We start from the raw sequence: 18,776 nt of genomic DNA, 5'->3' as shown, positions 1-18,776 counted from the left end.
AGATATGCCTTTAAATGGCTTGCATGTAATACTACCGTTTCTCCTGCAGGGTTAAATGTAAGACCAGGTGCATCATCCCTTAGTGATAATAGCTGACTGCTGGACCAGACTGCTACAATAAATTATAGTCAGAAGGACCAATGTTTCTCCAAGTGCAAGTGAAATATACTCACCATGGACAGCCAGATGAGTACACACAGAATGCACTTACTGTAGATGTTGGGCCACTTTCTGGTCACCTTGCTGTCACCATGAAACATTGGTCTTGACCTTGGCTTGCTTTTTATTTTTTCTAGGGGTCACCTATCAGAAGAGAGACTCCCTGTAAAGGGTTGGACCAAAACGGATTCCAACGCTCCACTTGACATTACCAAGGCAGCCAGATTTGCCGTTTTTATGGTAAGCTCCTTAAAAAAAAAACTGTCTGGTTTAGAAACTTTACTGTCAAATACCCCATTGTTGCATTTAAAGTGAATAGTTTAGGGCCTGCAACAGAAAGCAACCACAAAGAAAGTCTCTCTCTCTCTCTCTGGAGGAACCAGCATGTCCGTGCGGTAATCAAACAGCCAATTGATTTCAATTAAAAACATGTAATGTTTAATTTCTCCTGTGGTGGCGCTGCAGGGGCGCGGAAATACAGATTGCAGCAGATCATTGGTGATCTCAGCATTGGGACACCCTTGAGCCACTTATTTTTGGGAAAACGTCTAACCTAAAAGGATTGTAAAATGCAAGCAGCGCCTTTAAAGTGGTGTCTCACTTCAGCAAATAGCATTTTTTACTTAGGGAAAGTTAATACAAGACAGTTACTAATGTATTGTGATTGTCCATATTGCCTCCTTCACTGGCTTCATTCATTTTTCCATCACATTATACACGGCTTGTTTCCAGGGGGTTATGACCACCCTGCAATCCGGCAGCGGTGGCCGTGTTTGCACACTATTGGAAATGGCACTAGCCTATGTTAGCTCCTGCGGCTTCAGCCACCAAAGAGGCTGCCACTTTTTCCTTCAGTGCAATAAAGAGGAAACAACTAGGCGGCACTCACCAAAAAGTGGATGTTCTTTATTCCAGATGCCATAAACATTCACCGATACAGGCATAGGGGCGGACAAACAAACAGCGCAGGGAAGTAGCTTGTGGCGACTGGTCGGTTTCGTGCCTTAGCAGCTTCCTCAGGCCACTACGTCACCTCTATGTGTCGCTTCATCTCTGCGTAGCACATTGATTCCGTCACAGAGGAACCGGCCTAATACATATAAACACCAAAAATGTGCAAATAAAACAAACAATAAAGATACATTTATTTTTACAGAAATACTCCAAGATCGTCTCCATCATTCAGTCCCAGAGGGCCCATCGCTCCGCAGCGCGTGATCCATCTTGCTTCCTTCCTTAGGAGGGTACTGATGTCTATCTTCCCCTTGTGGCAGACCACATACTATCTCAATCCCTTACTATTACCATCATGCTCAGATTTCACATGTTCTATTATTCGTGGACAACCTTTCCCTGTAACAATTGAATTAACGTGTTCCGTAAATCTCTCACCAATGCTCCTAATGGATTTTCCTATGTAAAACCTACCGCATACACATAACATGAGGTCCACTACATATTTACTCCTAACCAGCCTGTCTTTCAGAGTACGGCTCCTCCTAAAGGCTACTAATGGTTTAGACCCTCTGATCTCTTTTAAACTATCGTCCCTTTCCACTATGTCCCAATTTTCTCATCCGATCCGCCATTGGACTATATTTTAAGGAGAAAACGAAACGTTTCTGATTGTCGGCATTCCCCGATGTTACCACACTTCGGTGCAAAGATGAAGCCTTCTGCATAGCCTCATTCAATAACTCCATTGGGTAGTCTCTAGCTAACAATCGTTTCTTCAGATCTAAGGATTGCTTCCTGAAACTCTCCTCCGTCCCGTTAATTCTTTCTTAATCTGATAAACCGTCCATATGGTATGCTCTCTTCACACTATCCGGGTGGTAACTGGAGAAATGTAGACGTGAATTGGTGCCGTTGGCTTGCGATAGCCCTCGTGACCAATTCACCATCTTTTACCGATACCAATACATCCAAAAATTCTAATTTAGAGCCTCCAAAATTAATATTCCTTTTATTCCCTGTATTGAGATACTCCACAAACTCCCTGAACAGAAGCTCCGTGCCCGACCCAACAATAAATACATCGTCTATGAATCTCAAATAGAGCTGTATGTAGGACACAGAGGGGTTCTCCACCGAATACACATATTTATCTTCGAACCTTGCAAGAAAAATATTTGCAAACGTACATGTGACTGTACCTCATATTATGTGTATGCGGTAGGTTTTACATAGGAAAATCCATTAGGAGCCTTGGTGAGAGATTTAGGGAACACGTTAATTCAATTGTTACAGGGAAAGGTTGTCCTTGATTAACAGAACATGTGAAATCTGAGCATGATGGGAATAGTAAGGGATTGAGATAGTGTGTGGTCTGCCACAAGGGGCAGATAGACATCGGACCCTCCTAAGGAAGGAAGCAAGATGGATCACGCGCTGCGGAGCGATGCCCTCTGGGACTGAATGATGGAAACGATCTTGGAGTATTTCTGTAAAAATAAATGTATCTTTATTGTTTGTTTTTTTTGCACATTTTTGGTGTCTATATGTATTTGGCCGGTTCCTCTGTGACGGAATCAATGTGCTCTGCACAGATGAAGCGGCGCATAGAGGTGACATAACCACGTCAGAACGTTAGTGGCCTGAGGAAGCGCTAAGGCGCGAAACCGACGTCGCCACGAGTTACTTTCCTGCACTGTTTGTTTGTCCGCCCCAAGCCAAGCCCCGCTCCGGACAGCAGAGACACGGAGCAGTAACATGATTGATAATGCGCCATGCCTGTGATCTTTTTACTACAAAATCACAGTGAGACAAAATTGCCACTGTGATTTTGTAGTAAAAAGGTCACAGAGAGGCGAAGAGCATTACCAATCTGTTAATGCTCTGTGTCTCTGTTGTCCGGAGCGGGGCTTGGCACTCTTTCACGCAGCGGTTTCCACGCACGGCATCCGCTCGTGTGAAAGAGCCCTTAGAGGCAGAAGCACCGCCACAAGTGGTTGAGAAAAACCAGTCTCGGAGATCCTGTTTTTTTGAAGAAAGGAAGCAGTGCCACCCCTTCTGTGTTCTGGAACTTTTTTATGATTTGGTGGACTATGCTAATGTCTTGGCTATTGGGGTAGAGCACGCTGTAAATGATCCCGAAATGGATTCAAATATGGATATGGAATCAGAAGAGACCAGACCGGGTCTGATAGAGGGCAGAGAAGGGACAGACGCAGGGGCGTAGCTAAAGGCTCATGGGCCCTGGTGCAAGAGTTAGGCTTGGGCCCCCCTTCCCTCAGTGCTTTGTGTGTCTTCTTATGCAGCACAAGGGTCTTTGGGCCCCCTAAGGCTCCTGGGCCCGGTAGCGACTGCTACCTCTGCACCCCCTATAGCTACGCCCCTGGACAGACGCATACTTTACACAGTGCAATCAGAAAGATATATTACAGACTTTGACTTTGAAAGCCCTGGAAATGAGGGTATTACAGCTGGCGGAGAAAGAGGTCCGTCTGTTTTGGACAGTGAGCTCCCTGAGATCCTATGAGGATAGTAATAGGGTCCCTAGAGGACTACGGATTTACAAGGATATACTACAATACCAGGAGGACGCCGAGTTTGTAGCCGAGTGGCAACATTTGCACTCGGAGTTCTCGACCCGAATCCTGGAATTAGTATTAAAGAGGAAAGAAAAGGAGAATGGGGAAATAAAAGAGGAATTATTGAAAGCGAGAACGAAGTTACAAACACGACTTACGGAAAACCAATTGAAAATCTTTAATAAAAGAATGGATTAGAAGTTAAGAGTGATTCAAGCAGAAATAAAAGGGAGGAAAAGAGATAATTTTTTAAGAGATGAGCAGGACTATGATTTGGGTAGAATATTTGATTGGAACAGTAGGAAACAGAGGAGGAGACGCCATCTATGACTCCAGCATATCAGATGACTCCTCCACTTATCGCCCTACGGATGCCCCCTGGAATAGGGAATAAAAAAGCCCCTTTAAGAGGAACATTAGGAGGGGCCGAGGAAAAAGGCAAAATAAACACAAAGCAGGGTTACAAGAGAAAACAGGTTTCCTGGAGACGATGGTAGAAGAAGATGAGAGTGATGTAGGGAACAGAATATAGTGACTGGATACGAACTGTCACCGGACTGTGTAAAAGTCCTCAATCGGGGTCTGAACTACAGTCTGGTGGAACAGTTGGATCCTATTACTTTTGAGATAGACCTATTTAAGGCTGTGAGGAAACTCAATCAAGAATGTGCCTAAAACAAAAAAAGAGACAAGAGAAGGAGAAGTACCAGCGAGTATAGGACCCTTGGGTTTTAGTACGGTGGCAAATTTTAACCAAACAGAGGTATCATGTTTAGAATGGATGACAGGTCTAAATCTGAATGAGTCATCGAAAGACCCTCCTACAAAGGATTTTGTGGGGGGAGTCAGCTCTACGTTTTAATATAAGTGGTACAAACAGAAATTTGGAATGGCCGTGGGCACACCAGTATGTTTGCAAATATTTATCTTGCAAGGTTCGAAGATAAATATGTGTATTCGGTGGAGAACCCCTCTGTGTCCTACATACAGCTCTATTTAAGCTTCATAGATGATGTATTTATTGTTGGGTCGGGCACGGAGCTTCTGTTCAGGGAGTTTGTGAGGTATCTCAATACAGGGAATAAAAGGAATATGAGGTTCACCATTAATTTTGGAGGCTCTAAATTAGAATTTTTGGATGTATTGGTATCGGTAAAAGATAGTGAATTGGTCACCGAGGACTATCGCAAGCCAACGGCCACCAGTTCACGTCTACATTTCTCCAATTACCACCCGGATAGTGTGAAGAGAGCAGTCCCATATGGACAGTTTATCAGATTAAGAAGGATTAACGGGACGGAGGAGAGTTTCAGGAAACAATCCTTAGATCTGAAGAAACGATTGTTAGCTAGAGGATACCCGATGGAGTTATTGAATGAGGCTATGCAGAAGGCTTCATCTACATCGGGGAATACTTTTTCCTTTAGTGTGCAATCACGACCACCGCTGCTGCATTACAGGGTGGTCGTAACCATGGAAACACGCAGTGTACAATGTGATGGAAAAATCAATCCAGCCAGAGAAGCAGGCAGTATGGAAAATCACAGTACATTAGTAAGTGCCTTGTATTAACTTTCTCTACGTAATAAATGTCGCTGAAGTGAGACAACCCCTTTAAGTGATGTTAAAGGGGTTATCCGACCCCTGAAATGCTCCTCCATATGCCTGGGCCCCTCACACACAATGTACTTACCTCGCTCCCCGACATCCGCGCCGCTCATCCGCGTCGCTTCTGAAGTCCGCACTGCCTCCGCTGCATCTCCCCGTCGTGCGGATGAAATCACCCGGCATCTGGTGGGAATGGGGATCAGCCAATGACAGGCGGTGACGGGATCGAGCCTCCCTAGTATTGCGGATGACGCTAGCGAGGCTCTTTCCTGTCACCGCCTGCCATTGGCTGCCATCCCCCGATGCCAGATGTTTTCATCAGCGCGACAGGGAGATGCAGTGGTGGGGTAAGTACATTGTGTGTGAGGGGGCATTTCAGGGGTCGGATAACCCCTTTGAATAACTTTGATAATGTGCTTAAGGTGTAAGCAAACCACAGAGTTGCTCTGGGGCCTTTGACTTAAGGTCCTTTTATACCAGACGATTTCAGTCCGATCAACAACATAAGCCAATTTAAAGGACCTTTATATGGTCTAATGTAAAGTGAAAGGGATATGAATGATCGTATGTGTGATCGTTTGTCCCTATTGAGTCTGCATATTGTCGACCAGCAATCATTTCCCTTTGTCGGCTGATGATCGCCCTGTTTTACACTGAGCAGTAATTGGGAATGCCCGTCTTATGAATGCTCATTTGGCCGATCATAGGCCCATGTAAAAGAGCCCTTAGGTGCAGAGTCAATTCAGGTTGGCCCTGTCCTAATATTTTTTATTGTGCGACCCTGCACATTCCCCCTCTATCCTCATGCCTCAAGTAAAAAATGGATCAAAAAATAACATGCATTTTCAATTCAGAAAAACAAATCCTCCTGAGATCTGAATTACAGAATAGAAAGGCAAAAAATAATACTGCAAAACCATAGCGATTCCCCCAAACCTGCTTAGTCCGTAGTGAAGGTATCGATATAATGTGACACCTTGATGCCTTTGATGATTCTCAGGATATTGCACCTTGAAATATTCCTTCACACGAAAGTGCAAGTAAGAAGTGAGAAGAGCATCTCATTACCTCGGAGGCGGTGGAGAATTTCATTCCTTTGCAGAAAGGAAAAGATTTTTTTTTTCTGCTACCCATTAAATGAGCCTTCTTGGCGTCTCGTAATCCATAAAACTGAAATCTTTTTATGTACCATCCTTATAGAGGAATTTAACAAGGCTCCGGAATGGGCAGCCCCTGCACAAGGTGCCTTTTGTTCCTTTCCGCTGAGTTCAAGACTTAAGTAAAAAGTTGTCAATAAGAACAAATGTTGTCAAAAAGTCACAAAATATCTGGTTACGGGGTAGAGGGAACGCTGTGGGCAATTAGAAGTGAAAGACAACGGGATGCACGTGGCATAAAGGGCAGCTGGGCACCTCACTTACCAGGGCCATGTTTAACTGCAACCTCTGCACCCCCTTCGGTAAAGGTCCTGCCAGCGAGGTCTCCACCGCAGTAAATGGGGCAACTTTAATTTGTTAGTTTGATAGGCAGACCAGTGATGGGCAGGGATGGTGGATGCCCACGTCTAAATGGTTAAAGTGGTTGTCTAGCTTGGACAATGTCTGTAGCTACCAACTGACCACAGGGGATGATTGATCCGTTGCTTCATTCTTGAGAAAAAGTACTTTTATTCCATATGCAAATGAGCAGTTAAGTGCACCAAAGGGCAGGCCCAAGCCACTCTGTGCACCACTGCTCCTCCAGCTTCCTTTGCCAGCGATTCTCTCTACTCCTTGACTAGGTGAAATGACTATGCAGGAACCTGGCCCTGTTAATCAAGAGGGAGGGGCTGGCAGCGGAATCAGGAGGAGCAAAAGTGCACCAAGTGGCTCAGGCCCGCCCTCGGTGCACTCAACTGCTCATTTTCATATGTATTAAAATCACTTTTTCTCCAGATGAAGCAATGGATCATTACATTCAGCTGAGCTAGCCCTACAAAAGAGTATGCCCGGTGAAGTTCCTGCACTTTGACATCACTGTGTGCATTATGCCTGTGCTGTGACATCACTGACCTGTATATTACTGTGTGCATTTTCTCTGTGCAATATTGAAAGCAAAATCATCAACTTTTCATATTTGGAACAGCAGAAGGTTGGCACAAATGGAGTGAGGTCCCATTCCAAGTTTTGCTCTTGGGCCCCATATGCCCCTGGGTAGGGAATACGGAAGGAGGTTGCTCAAGACAGGAAAAGAAAAACTTCAAACATGGATGATAATTCCATAAACCTATCGTTTTCACATTCAATATCTTTACTTCATCATCATACAGTGAGTTTTTTGTATGTTAGGGATTTCTATGGACTATGATAAATGACTGTTATGGCTATATTTGCTAGAGAGCCCTTGGATAAAGTTAGCTGTGTTGCCTAGCTACAGACACTGCAGCCAGCAGGTGACTACCCTGGATATCCAGGGGTGCACCTAGCCTTTCTGCTGCCTGAGGCGGAAACTGAAACGGCACCGCCCATGCCAATTTCTTAACCTAATCCTTTTGCCACAATTAAAAAGCTCATTGCCCATGGCCTTTCCGTTGCCCCCTCTTGCCCCTACCTGGTGCTGCCTGAGGCGATCGCCTCACCTGGCCTCATTGGTGGTGCACCCCTGTGGATATCCATACTCCTGTGGAGACTCCTGACTAGTCTACTGATGTGCCTGTAATATGTATTGAATTGATGAGGATGAATATAATTGTTGTAGTCCCTTTTATATATAACGAAATATTTTATTGTATCCCCATCCAATAGGTACAGTAAACATCAGAATACCGTGAAGAGGCTCAATGACGGTTTCCAGCCATGCAATGTTCTTGGAAGGCTGTCCTCTTACTAGCGCTAGCCTCCATTGCCATTCAGTACACAGCCATCCGGACCTTTACCACCAAATCCTTTCACATGTGCCCAATCCCCAATCCAAATAATTGTAGCCCTGGACAAGACCCAACCGAATCTCCCGATCGCCTCTGTGAAGATGGTCAGTTGATAACCTCAAATTTTTCGAGAAAAACTCATATCCTAATCTTGGCTACTACTCGCAGTGGATCTTCCTTTGTAGGACAGCTCTTTAATCAACACACAGATGTTTTCTATTTGTTCGAGCCACTTTACCATGTTCAGTATACCCTGATACCCAAAATGACTCCTAGCAAGAGCGTCACCGACCGGCGAGTGATGTTGGGCGCAAGTAGAGACCTTTTAAGAAGTCTTTATGACTGTGACTTGTATTTTATGGAGAACTACATAAAGCCACAACCAATCAACCATACCACAGACAGGTTATTCAGAAGAGGGGCCAGCAAAGCTCTGTGCTCTCCCCCGGTCTGTGATGCACTGGGACCCACCGATATTTACCTAGAAGAGGGAGACTGTGTTAAGAAATGTGGAAGCCTAAACCTAACTCTGGCAATGGAATCTTGTAAAGAGCATGGACATGTGGCCATCAAAACAGTGCGTGTTCCAGAGGTTAATGACTTACGAGCACTGGTGGAAGATCCCAGGCTGAACTTAAAGGTGATCCAGTTGGTAAGAGACCCAAGAGGTATATTAGCTTCTCGTAGTGAGACATTCCGGGACACCTATAGGTTGTGGAGGATCTGGAGGGCCACTGGTCGTAGACCGTACAATTTAGACTCAACCCAGCTGACAACGGTCTGTGAGGACTTCTTGAATTCTGTGTCTACAGGGTTAAGCCGGCCACTCTGGTTAAAGGGGCGATACATGCTCTTGAGATATGAAGATCTGGCCCGAAACCCCATGAAAAAAATGGAGGAGATCTATGACTTTGTGGGTATTCCATTGGATGCCAATGTCGAAAGATGGATCCTGAATAACACCCGAGGAGACCAATCCTCTGCCAGACACAAATATGGCACAGTAAGAAACTCTGCCGCCACAGCCGAAAGCTGGAGACTAACATTATCCTACGACATTGTAGAATTCACCCAGAACGCCTGTCGACAAGTACTGGTCCAACTGGGTTACAAAACTGTGAGTTCTTCCCAGGACTTGAGGAACCTTTCCTACAGCCTCATTGAGGACAGATCCTTTGCCCCTTTTTTGTGATGGTTAATTTAAGGGTAACTAAAGACTGAAGACATTACCAACAACTGAGAGAATAATGTTGGAAAGTATATTTTTATAAGAGACTTCCCTTCTTCATCTCGTTTCTGGCTCTGGGGGGGTGGGGGACAAAAAGTTGCACTACCGAGGGAGGGGTAATAAAGCACATGAAACAAAATGAGGGGTGGGGAGTGTTATACCTCTGCAAAACTTGAAAATGTTGTAGTAGTTCAGTTTAATGTAAAAAGTACCATTAAAAGGTCCATACTGTTCTCCACAACACAAAGCAATGCAGTATCAGTGAAAAAAAGACTTAATGGGACGTCAACCATGAGATATTTTATGGAAAGCCATTGGCTGAACAGCAGGTGCTATAACCCTATCAGGCTAACTTCCATAGAATAAAGATATTAAGAGGGTTTCTCGCCCCCGTGTCCCCATAGTTTCTTATTTCTTGTACGGCTGCAGAGGGTGTTACAATGTTTACATAAACCAAATCACAAGGTATATTGCTCTGAAGTGAACGATTGCTCTGACTGTCTGGTCTATACTGTACAGGACTCCGGCTGAAGGAATTTGCACAATTTTTTTGATCATGTTGTATTATTTATAAATGTTTATAAAGATGCGTTGAAGATGATTATTGTGTCTTTTATGCCCGGGATCAGTAGAAAAATATTAAAAAAATTGTCTTATGAATTTATATATGTGACATTTCAAAAATAAAGAGGAAGTCAGCAATAAATATATGCCTCAGAAATGGTAATCATGGGAAAAAATAACGAAATCTGGTTTGTCAGAAATGTTTACATTTTTGGAGTTTGTTTTCTTTATTTCATATAATGCGTTAAAAGTGTTAGCACTAAGGATTGTGCCTTCGATGCCGGAACAGTGAGGGCTGACTGCTGTGACCTCTGCAGATCAGTTGACGTGAAGTACAAGTGGAATGCGATGTACCCCTTGGTGGCTCCACAAGGTTTCCATAGCCATATAGGCAAGTGACATTGGGCTTTCCTTGCACTCCTCATTCTAGAAATGGTCACAATGGTGGGACCCATGGACAGCATTGTTATACTCACTCAGGGCTAGGTTTTATGGAGAGTATATGAGGCATGTACACCCTCCACTACCTTGGGATCCACCATCTTATCCAGCTGAAACCAAGAAAAGGTGGAGAGGTGGCCATGCATGGATGTAGCCCTCTCTTTTGAATTCTATGAGAGTTGCTGGCCTTGGCTGTCTCCATAACTTCTATATACTTTAGAGTAGAGGGCCAAGGATATGCATGGCTACCTGGCTAATATAGCAAGTAAGTTGAATCTGGATCCCAAAGATGGGCCTCCTGCCAACCTTAATAAATTCTGCTAGTTTTACAAAACACATTGGTTTATTTTTGTATTCCTTATGTAAGGAAAAGATACCTAGATCTAATAGAACTTTTTTTGTTTACATGAATCAAGATCTGATCAACATGGGTAAATAAAAATCCTAAATCTTAAAAGGCTATTCCCATCTTGGACATTGAGGGGATATCGCTAGGCTATCCTTAGAAAGGAACCAACATGCGTGGTTGTCCTCCATTCATTTCTATGGAACGGGTGCTGGCTCGGCTATTTTCATAAACCCCATAGAAGTGAATGTAGTGGTGGCTGCGCTTGAGCTGTGTGCTTCCCATTCATTTCTATGGGCGTTCTGAAAATAGCCTCCAGCACTTTGCGGGATCCAAAGAGGTGGACCCTTACCTATCAGTCATTGGGGGCATAGCCTAGCGATATGTTCCTAATGTCCAAAATGGGAATACCCCTTTAATTCCTAAAGGCCCTTTTTCAGTTGGCCTTCAGAGCAGGCACGGATTGGGAATGGAAAAGTTTACTCTTGATCATTACCTGCTGCATTTACATGAAGCAGTGATCACTGCTGTATGGGGATGAATGATCGTTACTAGGATTGTTCGTTCCCTATACAGTCCCAGTGTTTGTTGGTAGCACATCGTCTGTTTACATAGGGCAATATGCTGTCTACAAACGAGGATTTTTACCACATTAATGATGTGATTACCTGAGGGTTTGCCTGATTGTTGGGTGATTGGTGGCACCTACACGGCCCTGTTATCTGGAATGAGAGTTTGTAAGAAGGTTTGCTTGCAATGACCGTAAGGCTCTGGTACTCCATCCAACCAAAAACTGAGAAGGCTAAGTAGAGTGGTGAATTCTTTGAGGATTGGTCATCTCAAAATAATTATTGCAAGCCATATCTCACTGGAGAAGTACCATAACATCCGAAGAACTACAGGCGATTCTAGTCTCAGCTAAGGTGAAGTATTACACGATGCCACAATAAGGAACGGGTTGAATTTTACTAGGCCCTGCACTGTGACATGGGATATGCTTGTGCTTTGGCATCACTGTGTGCATTATTCTTGTACCATGACATTGCTGTGTGCGTTGTCCTTGTACTATTATATCACTGTATGCATTACTCCTGAACAATGAAATCACTGTGTAGGTTATATCACTGCTTTAACATCATTGTGCATATTGTCCTTTGATATCACTGTGTGCATTATGACATAATTTAGTGTATTGTCCTTGCATATATGAAAACATCATTTTTCTCGGGCACATTGCGGAGGCACGGACGGGAAAGCCATGGAAGTACTCTGTAGTGCTTGCATGGGCTTCCGATCCGTGCCTCTGTTGTGCACCGCACCCTATCTCCCGAACTGCAGACCCATTGAATGGGTCCACATCCGTGATGCAGGGAGCACACGGCCAGTGCCTGTATATTGCGGACCCGCTGTTTGCTGGTCGCAACACGGGTACGGCCAGGCAACGGCCATGTGCATAGAGCCTGAATAAAACAAACTGGGGAAAAATTAAAAAATAAATAAAATAAATTGTGACAAATTTTTGAAAGTTGAAATCCAAAGCAGTGGCATTCTTTGCTTTTAGATCACCTATAAATTAAAATCTGAGCTCCGAGGAGACGGCTGACAGACAAATCCATCATCCAACAAAGGCGCTCCCTTAACAAAGGAGTCCTCGCCCAGAAAATAAGACGCTTCGGCAGGAACGCTGAACGCAGACAAGTTATTTGCTTCTTTATTTGCATGAAAGTAACAGAATATTTCCTATTAGTGCATGTGAAGGTTCACTTAAGGGTGAATAATGAGCGACTTTTCATTTCTTCTCAAGCATCGTGGAATTCACATCTCCTGCAATAATAGACAACTATGTAGAGTAAGACTTGGTTACCTTGTGTGAGAGCGAGGGATAAATGGAAGCTTTCCATGTGTTACATTCGGCGTTCTTTACGCCTTACTCATCTCGACGTATATTATCTCTGACAAAAACCTCTCTGCTTGGACTTCCGAGAAGGGCACAATGACTTCTTGTAGAGAACATGGTCAACTTGTCAGGAACAGCCTCAAGGACGTGGTGATCTGAAGGTTACCTTGACCAAGAACAGCCTAACCTCCGGCACTCCAGCTGTGGTAAAACTACGACTCCCAAGATGCACACTTGCATAGAAATGAGTAGAGCATGCTGGGAGTCGTAGTTTCACCACAGCTGGCGTGGTGGAGGTTAGCCATCACTGCCCTAGAAGAATCCTACCTTGAAGAGACAGCCCAACCGAAGGCCAGACATCATTAGATCATCTCAAGGTCTTTGACTCAGGCTCTATACATCCAGTACAGTGGATACTTCTCTATTGAATGACCTTCAACCAAGATTTTACTCTACAGCCTGACCTAAGTCAAGGGAAGGATATTCACTAGAAAACTTATCAGGATAACCTAAGATACATATGAACTTGGCCAGGACCTACACGTAATATACAGATACCAGGTACAATTTCCCCACAGAGGTACCAAATGTTAACCTGACACTTAACACGTCAAGGCCTCCTTCACACGACTGTGCCCGTTTTGCGTCAGCATTTTCCCCCCGAACCTATTGACTTCAATGGGTCTGAGGTCTGCTCTGCATTGTGTGGACTTATTCTATTTATTATGTATTTGTGGAAAGGACATACGGATGCTGAAAGCATACAGATGATCCATGTGCTTTCCGCATCCGGATGTCTATTCTGCCAAAAGATATAAGAACTCCTATACATGGCCGCAAAATGAGAACCACAGGCCCCCTGAAGTCAATAGGACCGCAAAAAATGTGGATGCAACACGGATAGTGTCCGTATTTTGCTTGCAGACCGCAAAATACGTACGGTTGTGTGAGGCCTAAAGGCTAATTTGTCCCCAGCAAATTCACTGATAAACCAGGCACAATGCCTTGTAGGACTAGCTCAGCGGAACGTAATGATACCTCTCACTCCGCGATCCGTTGCTTCGTTCTGATGAAAAACTACATTTAATCCATATGCAAATGAGCAGTTAAGTGCACCGAGGGCGGCCCCAAGCCACTCTGTGCACCCTTGCTCCTCCTGCTTCCTCTGCCGGCCCCTCCCTCTACTTGATTGACAGGGCCAAGTTCCTACACAGTCTTCTCACCTGACCAATACTGGCTCTCTAACTGGTACATGCGCAGTACAACTCAAAGGGCATTCCGGTATAGAATTGCGTGGTAGCGGAGTCCATATCGCAATTCACCTTTTACCAACAAACGAAGTGTGAACGAATTTGATAAGTGGAAATTCGCTCATCTCTAGTGGACACCATAGGATAAGCGTCCATAGAAGGTACTGAACCCTGCAAAACCAACCTGAAATACTGGTTTTATTCTGGTAACTCAGGGTCCATTAGAACCCCCTCCTTTCCCCCAAAAAACAATGTCTTACCTCTCTGAGCTGCAATACCACACACGGCCTGTGGACAGGTATGGCGCTTTTTTAGGAAGACACCAACCACGATTTGTTTTTATCCCATACAGGTTGTACAAAATTCAAAAAAACATGTCCGCTTTCTTTTCAAAACAGCGCCACACCTGTCCACAGGCTGTGTGCGGTACTGCAGCTTAGCTGCATGCATTTCAATGTAGATGAGCTGCAATTCCACACACTCAGCCCACGGACAGAGATGGCGTTGTTCCTGGAAGTAAGCAGCCATGTTTTTTTAACTCTGGTACCTGCTACTGGGATAGAATAGGCAACGACCGCAGCTTCTGTTAGACACTATCTTGGTGATCTAGCCGCAATATTAACAGAAGATGACAATTTAATAAAGACGACAATGGGATAAAATAAATTAAACCGATTCCAGATACTCATTGCGGAAGAGTAGATGTCACTGCTGATTAAGATATAAAGATATCAGCGCTGTTATTATTCCCATTGTCAGCTGCTGGGAGCGGCAACTATTTTTTATTTCATGTAGTTTATTAGGATCAGAGCATGTAAAGTCCGGGCTGATAGGAGCTGAGATAAAGTACTGGGTGATAGCACGTGTTATCTCCTCCATTATTGCATTGTCAAACTCATCTAAGAATCCCAGCCAGGAGGCTCTTCGGCTCCCATAATGCTCTGGTTTGAGGCACAATCTAATCTAGATAAATCAAAAATTCTGTGCTGATTAATTTCTTAATATAACTTGCTCGCGGTCCACGCTCCGTTTTCCTGATGCAGAGCTCCAAGTCCCCTGCATAGAGTTATGTGCTGCAGTTCTGCTGACTGCCACCACTAGGGGGAGCTCAGACGTTACACTGAACTTAATGATAACAGAGTTTGCAGTAAACTCCCTCCAGTGGTGGCTGTCGGAACTGTATTATTTAACCATCTGGGCAGGAGCATTGGAGATCAATTTAAGGAACCTAAGGACCTAAAATTGACATGGCACTAAAAGATAGAGACTCCCTTTAAAGGGGTATTTCAGGATTTTGCTATTGATATCCTATCATCAGAATAGGTCATCCATAGCTGATCGGCGGGGGTCCTGGACCCTGCAGTTCCACTGACACATGGTGGACAGAGATGGTAACTGCAGTTCTTCTGTCATTGAAGTGAATGGAAGCAACGCTGCAGTAACCAACTCCGTCCACTACACCAGTAGACGGACATATGTAGCGTAGGAGCAGCTGATTGGCAGGTGTGCAGGGGGTCAGACCCCCACCGATTAGATATTGATGACCTATTCTAAGGCCTAACTTTTATGCAGTATATGTCACAAATATACACTATGCTGCTGATCTGGTAAGCTGACCATTGACACAATGAATTTGGAAAGAACCCTTTTACACATTTTGTAATGTTCTGGCCTTGTGCTAAAATAAAATAAAAAAATCTAGTTTTTCCCCTATCATTTTGCACTCAATACCCCATGATGAAAAAGTGAAAACGGAATTTTAGGAATTTGTGCAAATTTGTAAAAAAGGAAAAACTAAACTTTCACATGGACATAAGTATTCAGACACTTTGCTGTGACACTTGACATTTTGATCTGAGGCCTCCCATTTCTCTGGATCATTTCTGAGATGTTTCTACAGCTTGATTGGCATCACCTGTGGTTTATTTAGTTGATTGGACATGATTTGGAAAGACACAGCCCTGTCTATATAATATCTCACAGCTAACGATGCATATCAGAGCAACTACCAAGCCACAAGGAGAAAAGAACTGCCTGTAGAGCTCAGAGACAGGATTGTGTGGAGGCACAGATCTGGAGAAGGGGGCAAAAACTAAAAGTCCCCAAGAACACAGTGGCCTCCATAATTCTTACATGGAAGAAGTTTGGAACACAAAAGACTCTTCCAAGAGCTGCTGCCCCACCAAACTATGTAATCGAGGGAAAAGGGTTTTGGCAAGAGAGGTTACCAAAAACCCAATGGTCACTCTGGCTGCGCTCCAAAGATCCTGTGTGCAGATAGGAGAAACTTCCAGAAGGTCCACCATCACTGCAGCCTCCACCAATCTGGGTTTTATGGCCAGAAAGAAGACTTTGCTCAGTAAAAAACACATGAATGCTGACAGGAGTTTACAAAAAAAAAGCCCCTTAAGGTCTCTCAGACTGTGAGAAACAAGATTCTCTGGTCTGATGAAACCAAGATTGAACTTTTTGGCCTCCATTCTAAGCATCATGTCATGTCTGGGGGACACCAGGCTCCGCTCATCACCTGCCCAATACCATCCATACAGTGAAGCATGGTGGTGGGAGCATAATACTGGGGGGACAGGAGGACTGGTCAGAGTTGAGTGAAAGCTGAATGGAACAAAGCACAGAGATATTCTTAATGAACACCTGATCCATAGTGCTCTGCACCTCAGACTGGGCTGAAGGTTCACCCTCCAACAAGACAATGACCCTAAGCACACAGCCAGGACAAAACAGGAGCGGCTCAGGGACAACTCTATGAATGTCCTTGAGTGGCCCAGCCAGAGCCCTGACTTGAACCCAATCAAAAATCTCTGGAGAGACCTGAAAATGGCTGACCACCAACATCCCCATCCAACCTGACAGAGATTGAGAGGATCTACAGAGAAGAATGGCAGAAAATCCCCAAATCCAGGTGTGTAAACCTTGTGGTATCATCCCCAAAAAGACTGGAGGATGTAATCACTGCCAAAGGGGCTTCAACTGAGTAAAGGGTTTGAAAACTTATGTCAGCGCAAGATTTTATTTTTTCATTTTTAATAAATTAGCAAAGATTTCTCACATTCTGTTTCATTTTCTCATTATCGGGGACTGAGTGCAGAATGATGGGGAAAAACTTTAGCATAAGGCCAAAACATAATAAAATGTGAAAAAAAATTGAAAGGGTCTGAAGACTTTCTGAACGCATTGCATGTTAGTGAGCCTAACAATTTTTACTCATGGTGTGAACCTGCTAATTAACCTTGGGTTTTAGGCCTGAGTAGCGCCAGCGGTGCCTTCCAAGTAGATTTTATTAAATTAAGCATGCTGGCCTTACTGATCCGAGCATGCATGTTTATGGGGAGGCATGGGCATTTTCTTGCTCAGGAGCTCCTTTTTTTAGCCAGATGAGAGAGCTCATGTATGTGTCCGCAAGCAGCTCCCCTTCCCTTCCAAAGAGCACCATACAACTCTCAATATTCATGTATGAAATAGGTGATTGGCGGGAACTGATGCAAGTGCATTTCCTCTACAACACTGCAGACTATTTCTGCTCTATGTAAATAATAGGTTGTAAATAAATATTACATAATGCTTCACTTTAGCAAATTGCAACCTAGAATGTCCACCATTGACTTGGTTCTCAAGGTGCATCTAGTTTAGTTTTAAACAGTGGGAGTTGTCAGAACCAGTTCTTCACCAGGTGAGGACATACTACAAGGACTGATCACTGGAATCTGAAAAATGTGGACATGGACGCTCTTCCTGATATGACGCATGTCATCAGACCATGATAAATCAGTAACGTGGTTAATCAAACTTGTCCTTTTTCTTGTGGATAAAGGACACTTTGTTGGCGACAGCAGAGCCAACAGCTCCAACTCCACCAGTCACCACAGAAACTCCTCCTTTAACCAGTCCCACACCGGCAGCTGGCACGCTGGTAACCGCCGTCTTTGTCAGCTGCAAGCTTCTACTTCCCACCCAGGCGACACCTCCGAGGGTGGCTCCGACAGCTCCTCTTGTCATGCTGTATAGTCCTCCTGTCACTCTCCAGATGACACCTGCTGGTGGGTCCGGGTGGTCCTTCAGAGAATCTGGGCAGGAATAAAAAAAAAAAAAAAACAATAAGCAGGTTATTCATAATTATCAGAATGCGGGGGCAAATTCCAGAATCTGGTTGATCACTGGTTTTCGTCTCGTCTCTGAGGAAACTGATGAGTTAGTTCATTCTGCTATAGTCATAGGTTGACCCACTATAGGTGCCTAATACTGCTACCAGATGTTAAGACTTCTTCTTCTGACCGATGCTGATGATGCCTAGCTGTACCAACAGATCAGTAGATCCTTGGAATGTAAAGGGGTATTCTCATTTTAAAGGCTATGGACACCTTAGGAGCAAATTTTTATGGCATTTACCCATTTTTGACTACATTTGTTTAAATTTGTCTTTATTAAAAATGTTCAGCCATTTTAGAGATACAGGGGTTAAAAATCTGAAGCAGTATCCTTTGAGCATGCCATAAATACTTAAAGCTATAGACATCTTCGAGGCAATTTCAATCAAGCTGGCAGGAATATAGCTTAAATGAACTGTTTATGTGGTCAGGAGATCAAAGAGAAGGCTTCACATGAGCTGTCAACTGAAAGGACTGAGAAGTGGTACTCTGCAAACAGATTTTTTAACCCCTGTATCTCCAAAATGACTGAGCATTTTTAATAAAGACCAATTAAAAAAAAAATTAGCCCAAAATGAGTAAAATGCAATCAGAAAAAAAAATTGCCTCGAAGATGTCTATAGGCTTTAAGTATTTATGGCATGCTCAAAGGATACTGCGTCAGTAGTCTTACTAGTATGTT

The 18,776-nt window shown here is 44.0% G+C and overlaps 2 protein-coding genes across 2 annotated transcripts in view; one reads left to right on the top strand and one right to left on the bottom strand.

The window, feature by feature from the left end:
- Window positions 1-339: 339 nt before the first annotated feature.
- Window positions 340-9,397, top strand: CHST1 (carbohydrate sulfotransferase 1). The gene is made up of 2 exons (XM_044270944.1): window positions 340-399; window positions 8,084-9,397. The coding sequence occupies exon 2, from the start codon at window positions 8,135-8,137 to the stop codon at window positions 9,395-9,397; it is 1,263 nt and encodes a 420-aa protein (XP_044126879.1). The 5' UTR covers window positions 340-399; window positions 8,084-8,134.
- A 3,080-nt stretch (window positions 9,398-12,477) lies between these two features.
- The window catches only part of LOC122920714 (transmembrane protein 263-B-like), a 150,053-nt gene continuing 143,754 nt past the window's right edge, over window positions 12,478-18,776 (bottom strand). The window contains exon 3 of the mRNA XM_044270425.1: window positions 12,478-18,013. Coding sequence (XP_044126360.1) covers window positions 17,727-18,013 — 287 coding nt within the window. The 3' untranslated portion in view covers window positions 12,478-17,726. The remainder of the gene's footprint in view (window positions 18,014-18,776) is intronic.

This window comes from Bufo gargarizans, chromosome 10 (assembly GCF_014858855.1).
Source record: "Bufo gargarizans isolate SCDJY-AF-19 chromosome 10, ASM1485885v1, whole genome shotgun sequence".
NCBI lineage: Eukaryota > Metazoa > Chordata > Amphibia > Anura > Bufonidae > Bufo > Bufo gargarizans.
Note: the sequence above shows the minus strand (reverse complement) of the source record. Positions and strands in the feature narration are given on the sequence as shown.

Coding starts and splice junctions, on each gene's coding strand:
- CHST1 (XM_044270944.1), top strand. CDS start 8,135: ATGCAATGTTCTTGGAAGGCTGTCCTCTTACTAGCGCTAGCCTCCATT.